Source organism: Strix uralensis, chromosome 11 (assembly GCF_047716275.1).
Source record: "Strix uralensis isolate ZFMK-TIS-50842 chromosome 11, bStrUra1, whole genome shotgun sequence".
Taxonomy (NCBI): Eukaryota; Metazoa; Chordata; class Aves; order Strigiformes; family Strigidae; genus Strix; species Strix uralensis.
The window spans coordinates 17,066,352-17,085,557 of record NC_133982.1 but is presented as its reverse complement, the minus strand read 5'-3'; the positions used below and the strand labels follow the sequence as shown (position 1 = coordinate 17,085,557).

General features: G+C 49.6%; 1 protein-coding gene across 2 annotated transcripts in view; it reads left to right on the top strand.

The window, feature by feature from the left end:
• Positions 1-17,034, top strand: part of ST8SIA2 (ST8 alpha-N-acetyl-neuraminide alpha-2,8-sialyltransferase 2) — a 32,921-nt gene extending 15,887 nt beyond the window's left edge. For both annotated transcript variants that reach the window (XM_074880722.1, XM_074880721.1), the window contains 4 exons: positions 1,333-1,461; positions 1,989-2,246; positions 4,533-4,826; positions 14,517-17,034. In XM_074880722.1, the coding sequence (XP_074736823.1) occupies positions 1,333-1,461; positions 1,989-2,246; positions 4,533-4,826; positions 14,517-14,802 (967 nt within the window). In that variant the 3' untranslated portion in view covers positions 14,803-17,034. The remainder of the gene's footprint in view (positions 1-1,332; positions 1,462-1,988; positions 2,247-4,532; positions 4,827-14,516) is intronic.
• Positions 17,035-19,206: the final 2,172 nt, after the last annotated feature.

Sequence of the window (19,206 nt, the reverse complement as noted above, 5' to 3'; positions counted from 1 at the left end):
ACACAAGGTGATGTGGCAAAATGCAAGATGCAAAAAAATCCAACATCCTCGACTGGCAGCCTCTGGAAAGGTACTGTACAAGCACGCACAAGGACACTGGCAGCCAGCATTTCTAAACACATTTCCTTGCCTTTCTGCAACATTACATAGTGTGAGCCACAGTGTGTCCTTGGGAGCTCCTTCCCTGGGCTGGAGATGTGCCCCTGGGAGCTGGATGTTGTCCATGAGCCTGGGCCACCGGCTCTGCCCCATCTCTCACTCTTCTCCTTCCTTGAGGTTTATATGCTTTTTATAATTGTATTTATTTATAAACCATTTCCCAGCTGGAAAAAGCCCTTTGCACCAGAGAGGGAGATTCCCTTTAACTGATAGCAAGTGCTTTGGCTGTGTATTTTTCAGAGCGCTCTGAAGTGTGAAGGTTTTTTCAGGGCTGCGGATACACACGCAGCTTCTTGATGAGTTGCTTGGGTGTTCTCTTTGGAGGGCGGCTGGCTGGAATCAAATATTCAGAGGCTCCCTTAATTCATGCCATTTGATGTAAATGGCACTGAAGTGCTGGGGCTGATTCGCTTCTCAGAGCAAGGATTAAAAGCTGGGGTCTCCCGGTGATCATCTTCAAACTGCAGCATCTGGCTGTTGCCCATCCCCCTGCTCATTTCTGGGTCTGGAGCAGGCGATACAGATGCTGAAATCCTGGTGCTCCCTTCTAACAGGAGAAAAAGTTACCAGTGAGCCAGCCTCCCCCTGTTCAGTACAGGATGCTCGTAGTCCAATCTCAGAAGCAGCACTCGGCGGCTCAGCTAAATTAATTTCTCCTTTGGGTGAAGTGAAGGTTGCACTTCTCTGATGAAGATTTTAACCTCTCCAGGAGCTGAGCTGGCTCCCCTTTGGGGTAGTCATGTGCGACCACGAGGCAACAGGGCAGCAACCTCGTCTGTCCCCGTAGGAAATGTCTTGGTGAATTTTGGGGGCTCCCTGGGGCTCTGGGGTGTCTTGTGTGCAAGTGTCCGTCTTCCAGCCTGTCTTTACCTGTGTTTTTGTGTGCATGCTTTTCTACAGCTAGATGTGTAAGATTGTGTTTTCTGTAGAGCTGTGCCTGACTGTAAGTCTATGTTCATGTAAGCGAGCAGGTATTTAAGGATTTGTGTCTGTCTGCTTGAGTGTAGCAGAATACAAACAGGCTTTCAGTTCCTGTTTAGCTAATAACTACAATTTTGCTTTTCCGATGAAGTTTGAATTCCAGCAGCCAGAGCCAAAGACAGTGATTAGAAGTGCCATTGGGATGCTAACGGATCCTGTCTCTCTCCGTCTCCCTGTCTTTCTTTTCTCTAGAGCTGAAGTAGTAATAAATGACTCTTCGTCTCCAGCTGTTGTTGACAGAAGTAATGAAAGCATTAAGCACAACATTAAACCAGCCTCATCCAAATGGAGACACAACCAGACACTCTCTTTGAAGATCAGGTACTGGTAATTACCTATAGGACAGGAGACAGATTTGGTCCTCTTCAGTGCAAGCTGGCAAATTGCCTCTGTATATCATCTAAAGAAGTTGAGAAAGAAATAAAAGGCTTATCTCCTGCTGAGCTGGGCTCCATATCTGTAAGCGATCGCTTGGAAATGAATTCCCGGCTGAACACGCTGGTCTTGCAATGACAAAAAAAGGAGCACTTGAGCCCCCATTTTCTGGGCCAAGTAGAACCAATGTGCACTGGTCCTGGAGGGGGGAAGGAGAGCCTTTACCCAGGGTGAATGCAGGGAACCCCCGCTAATGATGGGCCGACCGTGCTAGCCTGCCCCGGGAAGGGATAGGTGGAGAAGGAACAGGTGTTAAGATGGAGATACCTGTTTGGAAGCTGTTCCTGGAGAGCATCAGTTGGCTGGGACTGGCCACAGAGCAAGGGCAGGCAGGAGGCGAGAGTTCATCTTATATATGACCCAAGTGATCTCTGTACCTCACCTGATGGAGCTCTTTTCTTCCCTGTCCTCAGGAAACAGATCTTGAAGTTCTTGGATGCAGAGAAGGACATTTCGGTGCTGAAGGGGACGCTGAAGCCAGGGGATGTCATCCACTACGTCTTTGACAGGGACAGCACCATGAACGTTTCGCAGAACCTGTACGAGCTGCTGCCCCGCACCTCACCCCTCAAGGGCAAGCAGTTCCCCACCTGCGCCATCGTGGGCAACTCAGGGGTCCTGCTCAGCAGCGGCTGCGGCCCCGAGATCGATGCACACAGCTTTGTGATAAGGTAGGGGACTGCTCCCTGCTGCACAGTGGGGCTGAGGGGGTTTCAGGGGGTTTCGGAGTGGTGGAAAGGGGCTGGAGTCCCGATCGCATGGTGCAGCACAGCCTTGCAGCCCCATGTGCACACGTAGAGTTCACCGATGCAAATGCCCGGCTGCAAACTCTCCCACCCACCACCAAGCGCTCCTCCAGTGATCTTGCAAATGCACCCCGTGTCTTCTCATGGCGCACCATTAAGCCCCAGCACTCCCAGTCCCAAGCACTCCCTCCTCTTTCCCCACATGCTTGCCCTCTTGCAAACAAACCGTGTCCTGGACTCTTCCACGGACACAAGCTGGATTCTTCCTCAAGATCATTTCTGCTCTCAGGCCCTGGCACCACACTTGTGCACGCCTGGGTCTGATGCTCCCCTGTGACTGCTCCATCCCCAGCACCAATGTCCCCACAGATGTGCTGCCCCATGGACCTGCAGCAGCAGATCCTGACCCACACTAGGACACACACTGAAATCGCTACAGAAGATGCTTGAAGTGGAGAGGAGGAGCGCGCCAGCCCTCCCATCCCCAGCACCCGTGTACATCTGTTAGCTGAGGGGCTGTAGGAGTCCGCTGATGATTTATGTATGTGCAGATATTTGCTTTCTAGCGAGTCTATTATGAAGACAGCCCAATCCATCAGCAGCTCGCAGAGGCGGTCCCCAGCATGACGTGGGAATGAGGATAATGTCACCTCTGCCCCCCGCTCCAACCTGGCTGCTCCAGCCTGCCCGGCTGCTAGCAGCTTTGTCCTGTCCGCAGGGGACAGGGTGTTATCGTTCACATTCTTAAGTGTAACAGAGTAAGCAAAGGTAAAAATTGCTTATTGCAGTTCTGGCAAAGTTCAGGGAGGGGCTTTCGTGTCAGGCAGCAAAGTTGCAGGAGAAAAGCTTTTCTGGGTATGAGCATTGGGATTTTGAGCAACTTCTCTCCCGCCGGGTATGCCAGTGCAGGTCTGGCATGGACGTGCTCTTCTCACTGTAGGTTATCTGAGCCACCACTTGGATCTGCATCTTCCTGATGAAGGTTTGCTCCATCCAGGCAGCCTTTTCAGCAGGGCTGGCAGTGACCAGCAATGAGCTCTGCATCCAGGATACAGCTTTGCCTTTCAGATCTAGTGTTTATTTTCAGCGATTTTACTCCTGTGACGAGTGGATCAGAAGGGTCCTGTGTGCCAGTAGCTGGATTTTCTTTATACCATTCCCTTAGTTTCCCCATCTGTAAAGTTGGGAAAACGGTAGCAATGACTGATTATCAAGGCAGATGGTTAGGATACAATTCCTGCTCATTAAATACTGTAACTTCACTGTAAAACACCACAGGAGAGCATGCAGTGTACTAACATGTGGGTACCTGCTGGTTTTCACTGTGCTTGGGGAGCATCTCTCTGCATCCCCCCGTCAGCTGGTCACCGGTGTCACTTACACAGTGCCGCGTGCCTGGCACGGCCACAGTTTAACAGCTGCAGATCCCCCCTCGAGGAGCTGTAGGAAACCACAGTATAACGAGGGTGATCTGTTGGTAGTTTATCCTGCAGCCCCTCAGCCCTGGTGTGATGCAGGAGGTCGTGGCGTGGGAGCTCCCTGGGGATCGTGTGTGCCCATATCTGCCTGCACAGTCTGAGAGGAGGTACCAGTTAATGCTACAGAAAGAGATGGGTTTTGAAGGTCACAGCCTCCAGACAGCCAAACCCTGTGGAGACCATGTCCTGGCATCCACTGCCTGCTGGTGTCATTACCACTGCTGGTGTCACTAGGTCTGCTGTTAAGCAGAGATTCACTGGGAAGGAAAAGGGACTTGGGATAATATTACCCCAACAGGGCCAGAATTAAGAGGTGAACGCTTTCCCTGCGTGGGAAAGGCTGTTTAATTTCAAATCTGCTGTGGCAGCAAAGACGGAAGGTTTGTTGCTATGTGTTATTTTTGAACCACACCAGAAGAGATACCAATCCGAACAAACCCACCCACTAGACACCAGAGTCATGTCTGTTATTAGCATTGCCCCAGAGCAATATGCACACACATGCCAGCATGCTGAGGAATGACGACCTTATATTAGGATGGCTCTTCATTACCAGTTCAGAGCCTCTCTAATTTATTGCAGAGATTCATTCTCCCTCCTCCCCCTCCCAAAAATGAGGGCGAATGGGCACATCTGTCACTGGCCCTGGCTTTTGGCATCAAACACCCCTCGTGTTCGTCACTGCCCTCTCTCACGTCCTTTGTAAAGGTCTGTTCGGTGTTTCCCCTTGCAGGTGCAATCTGGCCCCTGTCCAGGAGTACTCGCAGGACGTGGGCGTGAAGACGGACCTGGTGACTATGAACCCCTCGGTCATCCAACGGGCCTTTGAGGACCTGGTGAACGAGACTTGGAGGGAGAAGCTGCTGCAACGCCTCCACAGCCTCAACGGCAGCATCCTCTGGATCCCGGCGTTCATGGCCAAGGGGGGCAAGGAGCGAGTGGAGTGGGTGAACGAGCTCATCCTGAAGCATCACATCAACGTCAGGACTGCCTACCCCTCACTGCGCCTGCTGCACGCTGTCCGAGGGTGAGAGCGTTTCTGGTGTGCTCAGAGCCAGGATTTCATGAGCTTCCTGAGCTGGAGAGCGATCGATGGGTTTGTGCTGGAGGCAAACGGCACGAGCTGTTTCTTTATGCAGACCGTGAGGAGGACTCCAGATGAGAACTGGAGACCACCTCGCCAGCAGGGGCTCCCCGCTCTGCTATTTGAGGGCTTTTAGACATGCCATATAGCGAGCCTAAGTCTTCCAGTGTTTTCCTGGCTGTAAGCTTGGGTGTCACCATGATAACTCCCCAACCTATGGTTAGGGCTTTCCTTGGAGAAATGTGTGCATGCTGAGCTAGTGGTGAGGTTTGTCACCTTGTGTCTGAGTGACACCTACAAGTCTCACACAGCTCCTTGGGTCGGGGAGCTCATGGCAGCCTGGATGGGCTCAGTGGTGGCAGAGGCCTGAGGGCTGTTCATGCCTGTAATGGTGCTAATTGCACTGCTCACCTTAAATGACTGGACAAGGCAGGGAGGGGGCTGACATGGTCTGATCCTGCTGATCAGGACCAGGTAATGGTGAATGGGAGGGAAGGAAGGGGTTTTTCTGCTCTCTTCTTGCAACTTCAGGTGTGTGGGAGACAAAGGTGTGGTGGGGATGGGGAGGTTAGAGAAGAGAGAGCGCCCCAGGGGTGAGACTTCCATGTAAATGGCTTGGGGATGGGGTAGGCTCTTGCTTTATTTCTCTAGGGAGCCTCATGATTCATTAGGCATTTGGAGAGTCTAGGCAGGTGGTGGCTTATGCTGGAGATGGCTTAGTGGCAGTAGCTGTCCTTTCTGATCCTGATTAGACCCCATTGATCTCCCAGGATGGGAATTCACTCATGTAGCTGGTGCTCCCACCTCTAAGCCTCAGCAGTAATGTTTCTTGATTGCTTTGAGCACTTCTTCCCCCACACATGTCTGAGCCCAAGCTCTTCTGGCCAGTTGGTCCATGCTGGATGCTGCTGTGTCTGAACTCAGGTTGCGCGTCAGTACAGGGTGTGGGCACAGGATAGATTTTGGGGTCATTTTCCACAGAAGCAAGCGTAAAGGGATGCTTTACCTAGGGAGAGGGGTATGAAGGGCAGCTCCACAGACAGCCTGGGCGGGTTGGGAGAAGTGGAGGCTCTGGTGCCACGGTGCATCACAGGCACAATAATGGGTGAGAAGAGCCATGTCGGCCCCAAGCGCCTGTCTTTGAGGCTTCCCTGGGCTGGAGAGGCATCTTGCAGAAAATGCTGGCATTGAGGTAAAGAAAGGGAAGGAAACGATACCACAACTCACAGAAAGGGAGGAGAGGAAGAAAAAAAACCCCCACAACCCAAATTCTGAGCTATTTCTAGCTGTAATTGACTTACTTTCATCTGTCAAAATAGAATTAAGCTCCTGTAATAAGCCCTTTAAATCAACAGGCTGCTAATCCTGTGCTGGCAGCCATTCCCACTGCCAGAAACTTCCCGTAGGAAGCTTTGCGGAGGGATTGGCAAGGTCTGGGCATCGCTTTCCCACGGGAGAGGAGGAGGATGCCTCGATAAGCTCTGCTGCTGAGCTTATCTTCCAACTCACGGCACCTTCCAGGCCCTTCTGTGCTGCAGCCCTGCGGTCCAGCCAGGCTGGCAGGTGCTCTGTTGTCCCCATTCATCTCCCACAGAGCCATGTTGGAGCCACCACCTGTGGCTGGCAGATCCTGCCTGGCTGGAGGGGATGTGGGGATTTTTGGGACAAGCCCAGGGATTCAGCGCTGTCTCTTGGTGCATGGAGTGATGCACCCCCATGGCTTGGAGTAGGGTCTTCCTTTTTCACGTTTTAGTGCTCCCATGGGTTTGAATGGGGTCCCATGTAAGGAACGTGGATTTGGGCTTCTGAAAACCTACTGGGGCACAGAGGGGTGCAACAAAGTCAGACCAGCAAGTGAGTGAAGCGGCCACTGTTGGTGGGTGTCTGGGATGGATATGGTACCAGCACGTGGTTGGGCACTGTCTGATGCTGATGACAGGCTCTAAGTACCTGCTGTTCTGAGCTACAGCCAGGACCTCGATCCTGTCCCTTGGGCTGGTCACCGTGCTGTGGGGCAGTGGAGAAAGGTGGGTCGCGGTTGCACAGAGGCATCACTAATTCAATTATAACCGCAGAAGCCATTGCTAATCCTCGTCAGGGGCTGCCCTCGAAGCCAAGGGAGCTGCTGCCTGACCTGCCCTCCTGCTCTCATGCTTATCAGCAGGAAAACAAGGATGCCTACTAATTAACAATTAATATAATTAAAACTGCAGCCCCCTCAGAAAGCCAGAACTGATGAGAGCACTTCAACCCCTACCCAGTGTGTTGTGGCCTGTCTAAGGAGGCTTGCAGAGGGACCACCCAGGGCTGGGGGACCAAGGGCTGTGCTGTACTGGGGGAAGGCTAGAGTCAGCGTTAACCCTTTCCTTGGTGCAGTCTCCTCAGGTTTGGATTTGAATGGATTTAAGAGGCATTCAGGCAGTGTTGAATGGATTGGCCGCAGCTGAGGAAGGCAAGGTGTGGTGATGCTCTTAGTGCTGTATAGGAAGTAGTCTCTCAGGTGCCTATAGGGTTGTCTTGACCGTCTTCTCAGGGTAATTGATATGATGTAGTTTGGGATGAAGAAGGAATCTTTCCTCAGGTCAAACTGACCAGAATCACTATGAGTTTACTTTTCATCTTCTGTGGTACTAATTCCTACAATTGTGCTATATTTTCACTTATGAACTCCTTGCTGTTGCAGGGATATGGTCTCCAGTGACCTCCTCTGTCTCTCCAGCTCTCTCTGCGGAACATGCCGGTTCGTAGCATTACACTTCTCTTTGACAGATCTGAGATTTGTGAAACAAATACATTTTGTGGCATGTAGCATGCAGCAGAGAATCAGTAACCCACGGAGCCCCACAGAACATCCCTCTGGGCTGCAGTTGCAGAGATGTCCCATCTTCTCCCTTGCTGGATAAAGCTACCCTTTATAATTTATCCTGAGTTGATTGGGAAATCACAAAGAAATGGGGGAAGTCTTTTTAGCCAAGACAGTCTCTTATATTTTTCTTTTTTTTCAAGGAATAGCACTTTCTACAAAGGCTAACATCTCGGCCAACTTCAATTCAACTACAAAAGCTTTGCCTTTTCTCTTCTTCCTTCACTATCAGCGAAATGCATTTGTTCTTGACTCCTCCTTGAACCACAGTATATTTATTGTCCTGCTCTGCTTTCCCCCAGACCAGAATGCATTTCAGTTGCAATTGAGCATTTTTTCCTGTAATTTTCAGTGCATTTGGGGCATTTGTGGAGTGTGCGTTGCCAAGATAAGTAAAAAGCATTTGGTTTTGTCATCCTTAACAGCATCATTTGAGTCATCACCTTCCTAGCTGGAAGGGTGTCTTAAATGTTTGCTGATAGCTTTTTGTGTTGATGATTCTGGATAGGCTGTGCAATAGGACAGAGGCTCTTCTTACATGGTTAAACTCACCATCTTCATGCCAGGAGGGGAGAGAGCCATCAGCGTTTCGATGGAGCAGCTCAGAAGGAAGCCAAGTCACTACCTAAGGCTGAGGAGGAAAGCTGTGCCATGGCAGGGAGCCAGCTCGTGGGGATGGGGATGGTGCCATGCGTTTCGGGGGTGCGTGTCTCGCTTCGGTGCGATTCTATAAAATGTCTCCTGAGCAATTCATCTGGCGAGCACAGTGCTCGTCTCCTGGCTGGGAAGCAAGCAAGTCATCTTGTTAGTGTCTCCAAAAAGCCTTGTAATCCCTATTGCCAAGCAGCTTTTGTTAGAGAAATAACATGAAATGCAGGAAGCAGGGGAAAATAATTGTGTCTGGAGGTTTGACTATCGCTCCTTGCGGAGAATTCATGGACACGTTTCAGTTTGCCTTGTCTAATCTAGTCTAGCATTTCTGAGTCCATCACGAGGGTCTCTTGGCAGTAACCAAGTCTAATCCCATAAGATTTTGTTAAGAGCTTCTTGAAAGAAAAAAAAAAAAAAAAAAAAATCAATAAGTCTTCCAGCTCCTTGGCTAGGTCTCCCGTTAGGTTTAACATTCAAGTAGCTGTGACAGTTTGCGAGCGCTCTTCACGACGGCGATCACCTTGCTCAGGGTCCGTAGCTTGCACAGTGCTACTCTGCCACGTGTCCTTAGAAGTGCAGCCTGGTGGGGCATAAAGTGGATTCATCTTTGCCTCAGATGTCTCCGTGGGTCCTCACACCCAAACGCCATCTAAGCCTTTGGTGATTTTTCAGGGTAATGCTGCTCAGCTGCTGCCTTTCCTATCCATCAGCCATGGTGGATGCCACATCCTTTCCAGCAGCCTTGCCTTGCTTGTAGCCATGCAGGGGACACATGTGCAGATTATTCTCCTAACCTGTTGCTTTGATTGCATCACCCCACTCTTTTGCCTCCCTTCACAGGCTCCCCTTTTCTCTAACACATCAAACCTAAGCTGCTGCTTTTTCTTTTCACAGCTCTCCCACCTCATCTTTTTTCACTCTGTCTCAAGATCAGTTCTGCTGTTGATCAGCCAACGTCACCCACTTGAGGGGTTTCTAAACCAGCTATTTCATCCTTTGTCCCTTATGGTACTTTATGCTTACAGGGACTTCTCTGAAAGCTTATCTGCTCTGGGGACTCATGCCTTAAACCCCTTCCTCTCTGGTCCCACAGACAGTTTAAGGACAGTGGTCCTGCGCTCAGGTAAGGGAAGAAGATGACCAAATAGCCATTCACAAGTGTGTGACTGGGGTGGGACTACGAATGCCCCATAAAGCCACGTGTGGATATCCCACAAATAAATCCTTGTGTGAGCAATTATTCTCACCCCTTCTGCACTTGAGGCACATTTTACCCAAGCTGTGGTGTGTCTGCACTGGGACCCCAAGACATTTAATTTGTTCCAGTTAATTGGGAAGAAGACTTAGTCTTTTCTTTGTCAAAAGAAGGGGAGGGGCATAGGAAGGAAAGGGGAAAGAAATAGAGTAATCCTCTTCCCAGTTACTTTTCTCCTCTTCTCTCTGTTTGGAAATGCTTTAACTTGTGGGTGTGAGTACCATGTGTGTTTGAACAGGCATTTCAGAGCTCAGGACCTGGAGGAGAAAAGAGTTATTTATGTGTGATTCAGAGTTGATTTGCTTGTGCCAAGTCACCAAAACCAGACCCAAGCCACGCAGTACATATCCAGTCTGAATGTAGAGGCTTGATTTGATGTTTGGGCATTGCCCTGCCTGGTGATAAAGCCCACCTCTGACTCCACGTCCAGCTTTTAGAGTCAGCATTAGCATGAATCTGGATGGGGACCTGCCAGTTCCCATCCAGCACAGATCTCATCGCTGTACACGGCTCTCAGCTGTTTTGGTGGAGGTGATGGACAGAAGAGGGCTGGGAGAAGCTGGATGGGGGATAGTGATTGCTCCCTGGGCTCCATCACTTCATCTCTATCCACCCAGCAGCGGGGATACGTGCTGTGCCCTGCCAGCACCGGCGGGTCCTGTCCTCCCCTGCACCAGCATGAGTGCGGAGCACTGTCGGGGCACCCGCTCTGATTATCTGTGGCTGGTTTTTTGTGAGTATTAATGGGAGCAGGATGCGTGTGGCAGACTGATAATATGCTTCTGACAGTCAAGGACTAGCACCTCCACAACAGCTTGTGTTTGTATCACGCTTTTATGAATAAGCTGTTTCAAAAGGGTCTGAAATTGTATTATTTCAGCTGTTCTGATTAGTATCTCTAAATGATGCAGCTGATATTGCTGAAACTTGATTTCTTCATTGACCTGAGTTTTTTATTCATTTCATCAGGGTGATGGATTTTTTTGTTCATTTTATCCTGCAGATTAACCCTTACCTGGAGGGTACAAGTTACTTTAGTGTTTTCTCAGACACATCAGGAGATGATGGGTAAGCACAGAAGAGGACCCTGCCCTTGCTGGTGGTCCTCAAACACTGCCTGCAGGGAGGAGTTTTGCACCCATTGTTTCAGCCCAAATCAAGATCAGGCTCTGCTGCCCGAATTCGGTGGGAGGATGAGCGCTGTCAGCGGGGTGGCGTGCGTGTGCCAGATGTGCGATGTGGAGGTTGCCACCTTCCCTGGCTCAGGTGGGAGCTGCAGCTTCCTAGGGGCAGTTTCAGAGCGTTTTGTCTCCTGAAGGATTCCCACTGGGCTTTAAAGTCCAAATACAGTGGTCACTTCCCCTGTGGCTGCAGTGCAGACCCCTCACCCCACCGATGGTCAGGCAGCTAGCAGCAGTGCTGTGCAGTTCTGCTTAGCAGACTTCTTAAGTTTCTTGGAAATCTTTTGGAAAATTGATGTTGCTGAGGAGCAACAAAACCCACCTACCAGCTAGGATGAGACTCTGAGCTGCTCTTCTTGAAACCTCTGTCCTTGACTACCATCAAGTATTAGTTCAAGTAGGTGCTCGGGCTTGTGTCTAGGCTCCCTCCTTACTAAAGATGACCTTGAAGATCTGATGGCATTTCCCATCTGTCACTATCATGATCTGAAACAAGAGCTGTCTTGGACAATTTTTGCCTGACAGCATCACAGTTCCTGTTCATAGCTGCATCTCGCTCAGGCACCAGCATATCTCTGTAGCTGCTTCCACCCCTGAGGGTTTATTTACAGAAACAGCACCAGCTTTTGAAGGAGGTCCACGCTGTGAGAACGGTTCTGAGAAAGGAGGTATCGGATTTCAGGACTGCTCTTTGCTCTTCGCTTTTAATTGCTTTCTCTTTCCATAAAATGTTGCAGTTAATAGTTATGGTGATTGGTGTAGCCAATTTGAAAAATAATTACTGCCTGCTTCAAGATTATCTTTCCTCCTAATTAAAATCCCGAACCTCACATATTAAAGGTGCGCTGTTGACACAGCATCCCATGTGCGCCCAGACAACCTCATTTGGGTTTACAGAATTAATTAGGTTTTATTTCCATCCCCAGCTGTTCTCTCCTGCACCAGGAATGTGGCCACTGTCTCAGTTGGCCAGTGGTGGGAGAGGTAAGAGGGAGATCTTCCTGGTAGCTCCCACACTCCCATCACAAACCAGTCATTATAAAGTATTTCCCAGACCTCACTGGAGGATTTCCCACCTTCACTGTGCAGGAGACAAATTGCAAGTGCTGTGGTATAGTCTCTGTGTTGGTTTGGGCATTATATATTATGTATGTCATCTGTGTGGGTGGGCTGGGACAGCCTGGAGTCCATCACTCCCTCCCAAAGCTACAGCCAGCAGCGAGAATTTATGATGCTCTAGGAGTGAGGTTTGTCATCCTTCTCGTTTTCACAATGCCATGCCTGCCATAGAGGGAAATGCAGATAAAAGAGACAGGTTTTAATTTTTATTATAAGAAACTGAAGTGTCATTGTTACCTGCCCTGATATTATTTGAGTGAGTGCTTGCTAGCTGAGGTGGATGTGCCGGGTTGGTTTTGGTAGGGCTGTTTTTGGGTACTGGTGGCGGACACTTGTTGGGCTTGGTAAGGCTGTTTGTGCGTGCTGGGTTGCAGAGGACAGCGTGCTTCTGTAGGGCGCTTCTCTGTTTGACCCAGGTCATTTTTATTATCATTAATACACTTGAAACATTGGTGGTCACGAGTGGTGCCCATGTGCAAGGGTCACTTCATCACACTGTCAAGGTTGTTGTATGTTCGTAGAGTTTTTACAACCTCTCAACAAAACCCTAAAGTTAATATTTTGGGCAGGCGTAAGATCACCAGCATCTTTCTGTGCTCCAGCTAGTAAATTGATAAAAAGAGTTTTAAGGCTAAAGCAGCTGCAGGACAAACCCAGACAGTTGTCTTCCCCCAAAACCAACTGGTTAATGTGGCGTGATAGTTCTTCCCAGGTAGTTTCCCTGCTGCAGGAGGATACCCTAATTCACAGTGTTAAATGGTTGTGATAATCTCCCATTTCTCTCTGCACGCCAGGGGTCTAATGTGCTTACCTGTAAACTCATCAAGGAGGCTGTTTTATGGCTACCTGTGGGAGAAGATTGCCTTGGCACCGCAGCAAGCTTTGCTGTGTGCCCACAGTGCAACCCATATGGCCAGGCAAGCCCAGAAAATGCTGATGCTGTGCCTCTGAGATACTGGTTCTCACAGTTTTCCCCCCAGTTTCTTGCTCCTTTTTTGTGCTGGATGCTGACTCCACAAGTCAGGCAAGGAGGACCTCCCCAAAACGTCATGCTTGTCTTTTACTAAAGCTAGAGGTACTTGGGCACCCCTGGGATGTGGGACCCCAGTAAACCATGTCATGCCCTTCCTGCGCACACCAAGGCTGTCACTCGGCTTCCAGAATTTGATTCGCCAGAAAAGTCAATTTTTTCTCTTATCTGGCTGAGAACAAGCAAGTACGTTTTGTGCCTTGGTTGCTAAATTTTAATGGCTTTTGCGAAAAGCTAATTTGCAGGATTAAGGCTCAGCTCTCCCAAGGGTTCCTGCTGTCTGCGTGCCAGACCCTCAGGAACCCGGCAGAAAGTGCGAATGAGGAGCAAGACACTTACCATGGCTCCATGTACGACAGTGGGACCCAGCTCAGGGTCCCAAACCTCTGGGTGAGACCACAGAAATGCCATGTGCTTTGCTCTGTTTCCTCATGTTTTTTATGCAAAGTGCTGCCCTGAACTCAGGCCCTTTGAAATATCTATTAAAAATAATCTGAGGGCTTGAGCGGGCTGTGACACGGTGGGATGCGCTGTCTGCACCATCCCTGCCTGCTGTGGGGCAGCTCCAGCATCAGACATGCCAGGGGAGGAGGGAGTGCACCCAAGGGGGTGCAACTTCTACCTCCCCAAACCTTTTGCTTTCTGATTTTGCTCCTCTGACAGTGGTTTTCTGCTGAGCAAACCCAGTAAATTGCCTGTGCAATAAACACTGGGCACTGGAAACATCTTCTTGCAGAGTGTTGATGCTGCAATAACTTTTATTGGCAGGCCAAAATACAACTGCTGATACCATTTCTGTTCATGCATCACTACAGGGCGCCTCCTTCCCCTGTTCTTTTTTCCATCCCTCATAGAAACTAATGCACTTTACAGCAGCGAGCACAGCTGACCTCGGTATCGCATACCATATATTGCAATATTGTGTATCTCATGGACTGATGTTGCAGACTGTGATGTATTTTAGTCCAGGATCAGAGTAGCAATCACTGGGTATAATGGGAACACAGCAGTGTGTTTTAGCTCTTGCATCCTGGTGACCCTTTATTCTGAAGCAAACGTTTTTACAGCCCTTTTGTGTTTACTGTCAGAGTAAAAATCTTCATTCATCAATGAAAATCATCAGCGCGTGTGTGTGAGAGTGTGTCTGCTTCAAGGGGTTGCTGGAGTCTACTTGACATGTGGATGGTTTGGTCTGTGGTATTGATCTCCTCGGTTGATTGGAAGATAATTGTAGGCTGAAGTACTGAAGGCCGCTGTTGCAACAATTTGTTTTTCATAAAGGATTGCCGAGGCATGAGATGCTTCAATGCCATAGCAACAAGTGTGATGTAACCGCCAGACAGGGAGCAGGAGGATGCTTATTCATGAAGCAATCCCTAGAGAGGTTTTTTCTTGGCATGGAGGACTCTTCTGCTAGTCAGAAACCTCTCACTTTGAATCACCAATATATCTCAGTCAAAGGCTGGAGAGAGAAAATATGCAAGACACAAGCTCCATGTGCGGGGGAATAACATACTTTACTTTCCCTTTGCAGGTACTGGCTAACGAACAAGGTGCATATCAAACGACCCACCACTGGCCTCCTCATGTACACCTTAGCCACCCGCTTCTGCAACCAGATCTATCTCTACGGCTTCTGGCCCTTTCCCCTGGACCAGAACCAGAACCCGGTCAAGTACCACTACTACGACAGCCTGAAGTACGGCTACACCTCGCAGGCCAGCCCACACACCATGCCCTTGGAGTTCAAAGCCTTAAAGACGCTGCACCAGCAGGGAGCCTTGAAGCTGACAGTGGGGGAGTGCGATGGGGCCACGTAGGGTGGTCCCTGGCTGTGTTCCTGCACAGCCACAGGAGGAAGGGGAGGGGGCGGAAAGGACGAGTGGTGCCTGGTGGGGTTGGTTGTCTTTGTTAATGCACAGAACAGCGACACAAATATATATACGTGGTACCTATATATATTGACCTGAGTATTATAACTGTTTGGTGTTCACCAAGGAAGGGGCAGGAGAGATGCGGGAGCATCTGACGTGACTGGCCTGGGCAAGACCCCTTGCCGTGGGCTTGCTGGGCTCGGAAGGACGTTCGACCTACGTCCAAAGGTGTGAAGGTGGCCTTGGTTTTTGAGGGTATGTTAGGTGATGGGTAAACGTTAAGCCGTTTGTTGTGACTGGTCCAAGGTTTGGTAGTTAGTTTGGCCAAGGACGCCGGCGCTGGCACTCTGCAGCGAGGCACGTTCTTGGCCCCGTGCTTGTGGCGGGGAGGGGAAGGGGCAGGGAGCGGGGTGGGCAGGGAAGGTTTGTTGGCGGCTCTCACACCCGAGGGGCTGCCTGCGGCACCGAGCAGGACCTGTCTCCTGCCCAGCCGGGACCGGTGCCCGGCAGTCGCACACAGATCCATCTGAAACATGGACTACCAGGCTGAGCACAGCCTTCGGAGACGTGAGGGAGAAGCCTCCTGGGCTGCGGCTTGGTCTTCAGGAAGCGGTGGGGAGCTGTGCTAAGCTGATCCCGGTGACATTTGCTTGGAGAAGAGATGTGAGGGCCTCCAGAGAACGGGTGCATCAGTGTTGAGCCATGTGGGTGGTGAGGAGGATGCTGAGCATGTATTTTCTCTTCCTTTCGTAAGGAGCAATTTAGAAAGGAGCAAAGATGCTGGAATGTGGCAGGAAGGAGGTTTGATGCTGCAAACCAGCACCATTAGTATTAAGTGTCTTACTGTCCCATAGTCAAAGACACTCAACATCTGTCAGGGCTTGTGAAAACCATAAGTACATCTAGCTCTTAATTCCCAAATGCTACCTGCTAAGCAGCCTGTCTTCTCTTCCCCTCCAAAAATAACCGCTGATATATTGGTGATAGGCCTGAGACCCAGCCAAGCAGAAAGACAGCAGAACTTCAAGGGACTTTGTCAAGTCTAAATAATTTATTTTCACTTTCTCCACAGAGAACCAGCATACAGCGCTGTATTCCTGAAGTCCCTCTCTGTCCTTTCTTTAAAGCTCCGATTAGCTCTTACTTTGAACAGTTAAATAGGATGTCAGATGGATCTGGATGGATGCTTGCCTAGTGATGAACGTCAAAGGAATTATCTTTTCCCTTTTTTTTTCAGAGAGAACGCAAAATATAAAGAAGTTTTTATAACTACATTTGCTGTTCTCTAAGCTTTGGGTTTTTTGAGGGAAGAAACTAGATTGGTCTGATTAGCCTGTTTAATTTTCTGCTTCTGTAGCCTACTCTATTTGTCTCCTAATTAGCACTCAGTGTCAGAATGCGGGTGAGTCCAGGGTTCAGTGAATTCAGTTTGGGTTTAATTTGTGGGAGAGTAAATAACACTACACAGGCAAGCCTTGGCCACGCACTGCAATGCTTTCAAGGCTGGGTATCATCACCTTTGTGCCTCCTCCTACTGCTGTGTTAAAGTTAAAAAGTGTACAGTTTGGGGCTGAAATATTTGACGTTGTCTCTTTAAAAACGGAGTGCTTCCAGTGGTTAAAAGGAAGAGCTCACTTTCATGTTTTGGGATGTAGAAGCTACTGTACCCATAGGAGCCTCTAGCCTGCTAATTAGCGTCAGATGAAGATGCCTAAGATTAAGGTATAAGCAACATTATAGTGGATAAATGTGGGCTAATCTGCCACCGAGGGGATGTTTCTTTCCAACTCCAGAAAATGATTTCTTTGATGTATTTTTTTGAAACCTGGCTTTTTTCTCTTTTTTTTTTTTTTTTGTGTTACTTGAATTTAGTTGCACAATAAAGCTAAACCTGGCTGTGAACCTCAGCTTAAGCTCTGGGGTTTCCTGAGATAGAAGACAGAGAGTAAAACTGCAAGATGGAAGTAGTCTGCAATCCCAAGGAGCATCCTGTGATTCAGGAGTGGTTGTTAAAGCTGGATAATTCCCTGGTTTGTCCCCGGCATGGAGGAGGGACAGAGTAGGGATGAAGCCACAGGGACTGCTAAAGCCAACTGTTGTGTTGAGGGGCCTGGGCCACGGTACTGATTGCTGTTAGCAAACCTTCTTTTTAAATAAAAATACAAGAAATGAACTAAACTTGCGGGGTTTTTATTTTTATTCTGTATTTATTTTCATTGACTAGAAAGGCGAGAAGGAGGGCAAGACCATAAAATGCCGTGGGATTAAATGGGGAGACCCTGAAACCTTCTTTGCCAGCGAAGGAGAGGGGAAGGCTGGGCTTATTTGCCCATCTGGAGTGGATGTTGGTGCATGGCCAGGGGGACATCTGAAGTCACTGAGATGTCCTCACTGTGCCTACAGAGATTATTGAGCTGAATCTAACAGCAGCACAACAGGGGTGCGATGGGGGGGTGAGAAGGGATTTCTGGTGCCCTTGAAGCAGCTTCTGGATCAAAGCACAGGCAAGTTATAGGCAAATTATTCAGGGGGATGAAATTGGTGGTAATGTTTCTATTCCCAGTATGAGTCCTGCTCACCCCTGTTTTAAAAATGCGTCAAACCAAAAGCAAGACGCTGCAGCTATTGAAATCAATGGCTGAGCTCCCCTTTCACTTCGCTGCCATGCGGGTTGGTCCCTGCTGAGTTCATATGCACAAAAGCATCTAGAAATTTCCCCTTTAGTGGGCTGCATCAAGTCCTCCAGTCTGCTGCTCTGAGCAGCTCCTCAGGTTGGAAACATACTTTATTGTCTCTCTTTGCAGCAAATAGCTGGGACCTGGCTCCACCAAGCCCCAGCCCCTGCAGCTCAGCAAGCTGTAAAGCCCATTTGCTGTTCCCAAGCAGTGGGAGCGGAGTTTCACGTTCACAGGGAGCAGCAGTTTTTGCAGTAGGTGGATGATATTTGGGCTATTTTGGGGCAGCTGCCAGCCATTGAGCAGCCACGGGGCTGCAGCACGGCAGCTGCCAGATGCTATGGGGACCCAACGGCTGCACCAGGCTGCTGCTTGATGAATTTCTTCATGCCCAATTAAGGCTCTTCTGTCGTCAAGAGTGAAACAAAAAAGAGTATTGATGCTATTCAGGCAGGGATGCAGGTGCACGTGTTGCACTATGAATGTACTTAACTGCCCTAAATGACACAGCAGCTCCCTTTGGTCTTCATTCCTCTGTCCCACTGCTCCCTTCAGCAGTGAGGCCAGCCCGTACTGGCAATGCTGGTGGCTCTGGGATGGGAAGCTCCCTCCCATGGGGTAGGCACATTTGTGCCAAAAGACCTTTAGATGGTAACAAGCAACCTAAGCTTGTAAAATAGAGGTAAACTTCAGTCTCCATCTGGCTAAGCCCAGAGTTTGGGACTGTGGTTTTGGGGCAATAGTCTAATCGCTGCTCCTGGCCAAACTCAGTGTCTTCTTCCTCGCCATGTGCCTCTGGTGCATTTTCCCCTTATAACAGCTTGGGAATAAGGGTCTTGTCTTGCCTGCTTAGCCACGCCATGGCCAGAAGCACAGCTGCCTGACTTGCCTTTCTTTTTCACCATGGTTCACTTGGTTACATCCCAGCTCTCAGATCTGCCACATGCTTCTTTGTGTCTCTGGGCTAAGAGCCAGCCCAGCCATGAAACCTCACCACACCCTCCAATGCTGCGAGCATCACGGCAAGGACACGCTCACTCCTATTTTCCTCTCCCCTTGATCTCCAGTGATTTTGGTCTCCAGTGAACAAAGCTCAAGGAGTGAACCTGCCATTAAAGACCCGTCCTGGCTGAACAAGGATCCTTCAGACAAGAAGTTTAATTCAGCTCTCACCACGCTCGTTGCTCTGTGTGTGTGCTGCAGAGCCATGCAGAGGAGGCATGCAGTAGCACAGCACTTTTGTTCTTCCTATAAAAGTATGTATACATATATACATGTATAGTGATGTGGCTGTTGCTTTCCTGGGGGACATCTTGCACTGGCACGGAGCACGGCTTCTCTGGTCAAGCTGCAGAGTCCGCAGGCTCCATGCTGCCAAAAGCCTTCATAATTAATGCCTGCACTGCCTTATTTAAAGCTGATTTGGGGGAGTTGCAGCAGCTCCTCTGAACTGTGGCGCAGGACCCCAGCTGCCTCCTGCACTCCCCAGCCCCTCGCCCGGGCAGAGCTGGCCGAGGCACCGCTTCACCCCCAGGCACCGAACGAGAGGGATGGAGGAGGGACGGTCACCTTCCCCTGAACGCTTCATCACCCAGGGCTTGGTGCAGGGTCAATAACCAATCCTCTGCTTCAGCCACAGCCCAGATAATTACTGAACAAAGTGCAAATAGTCATT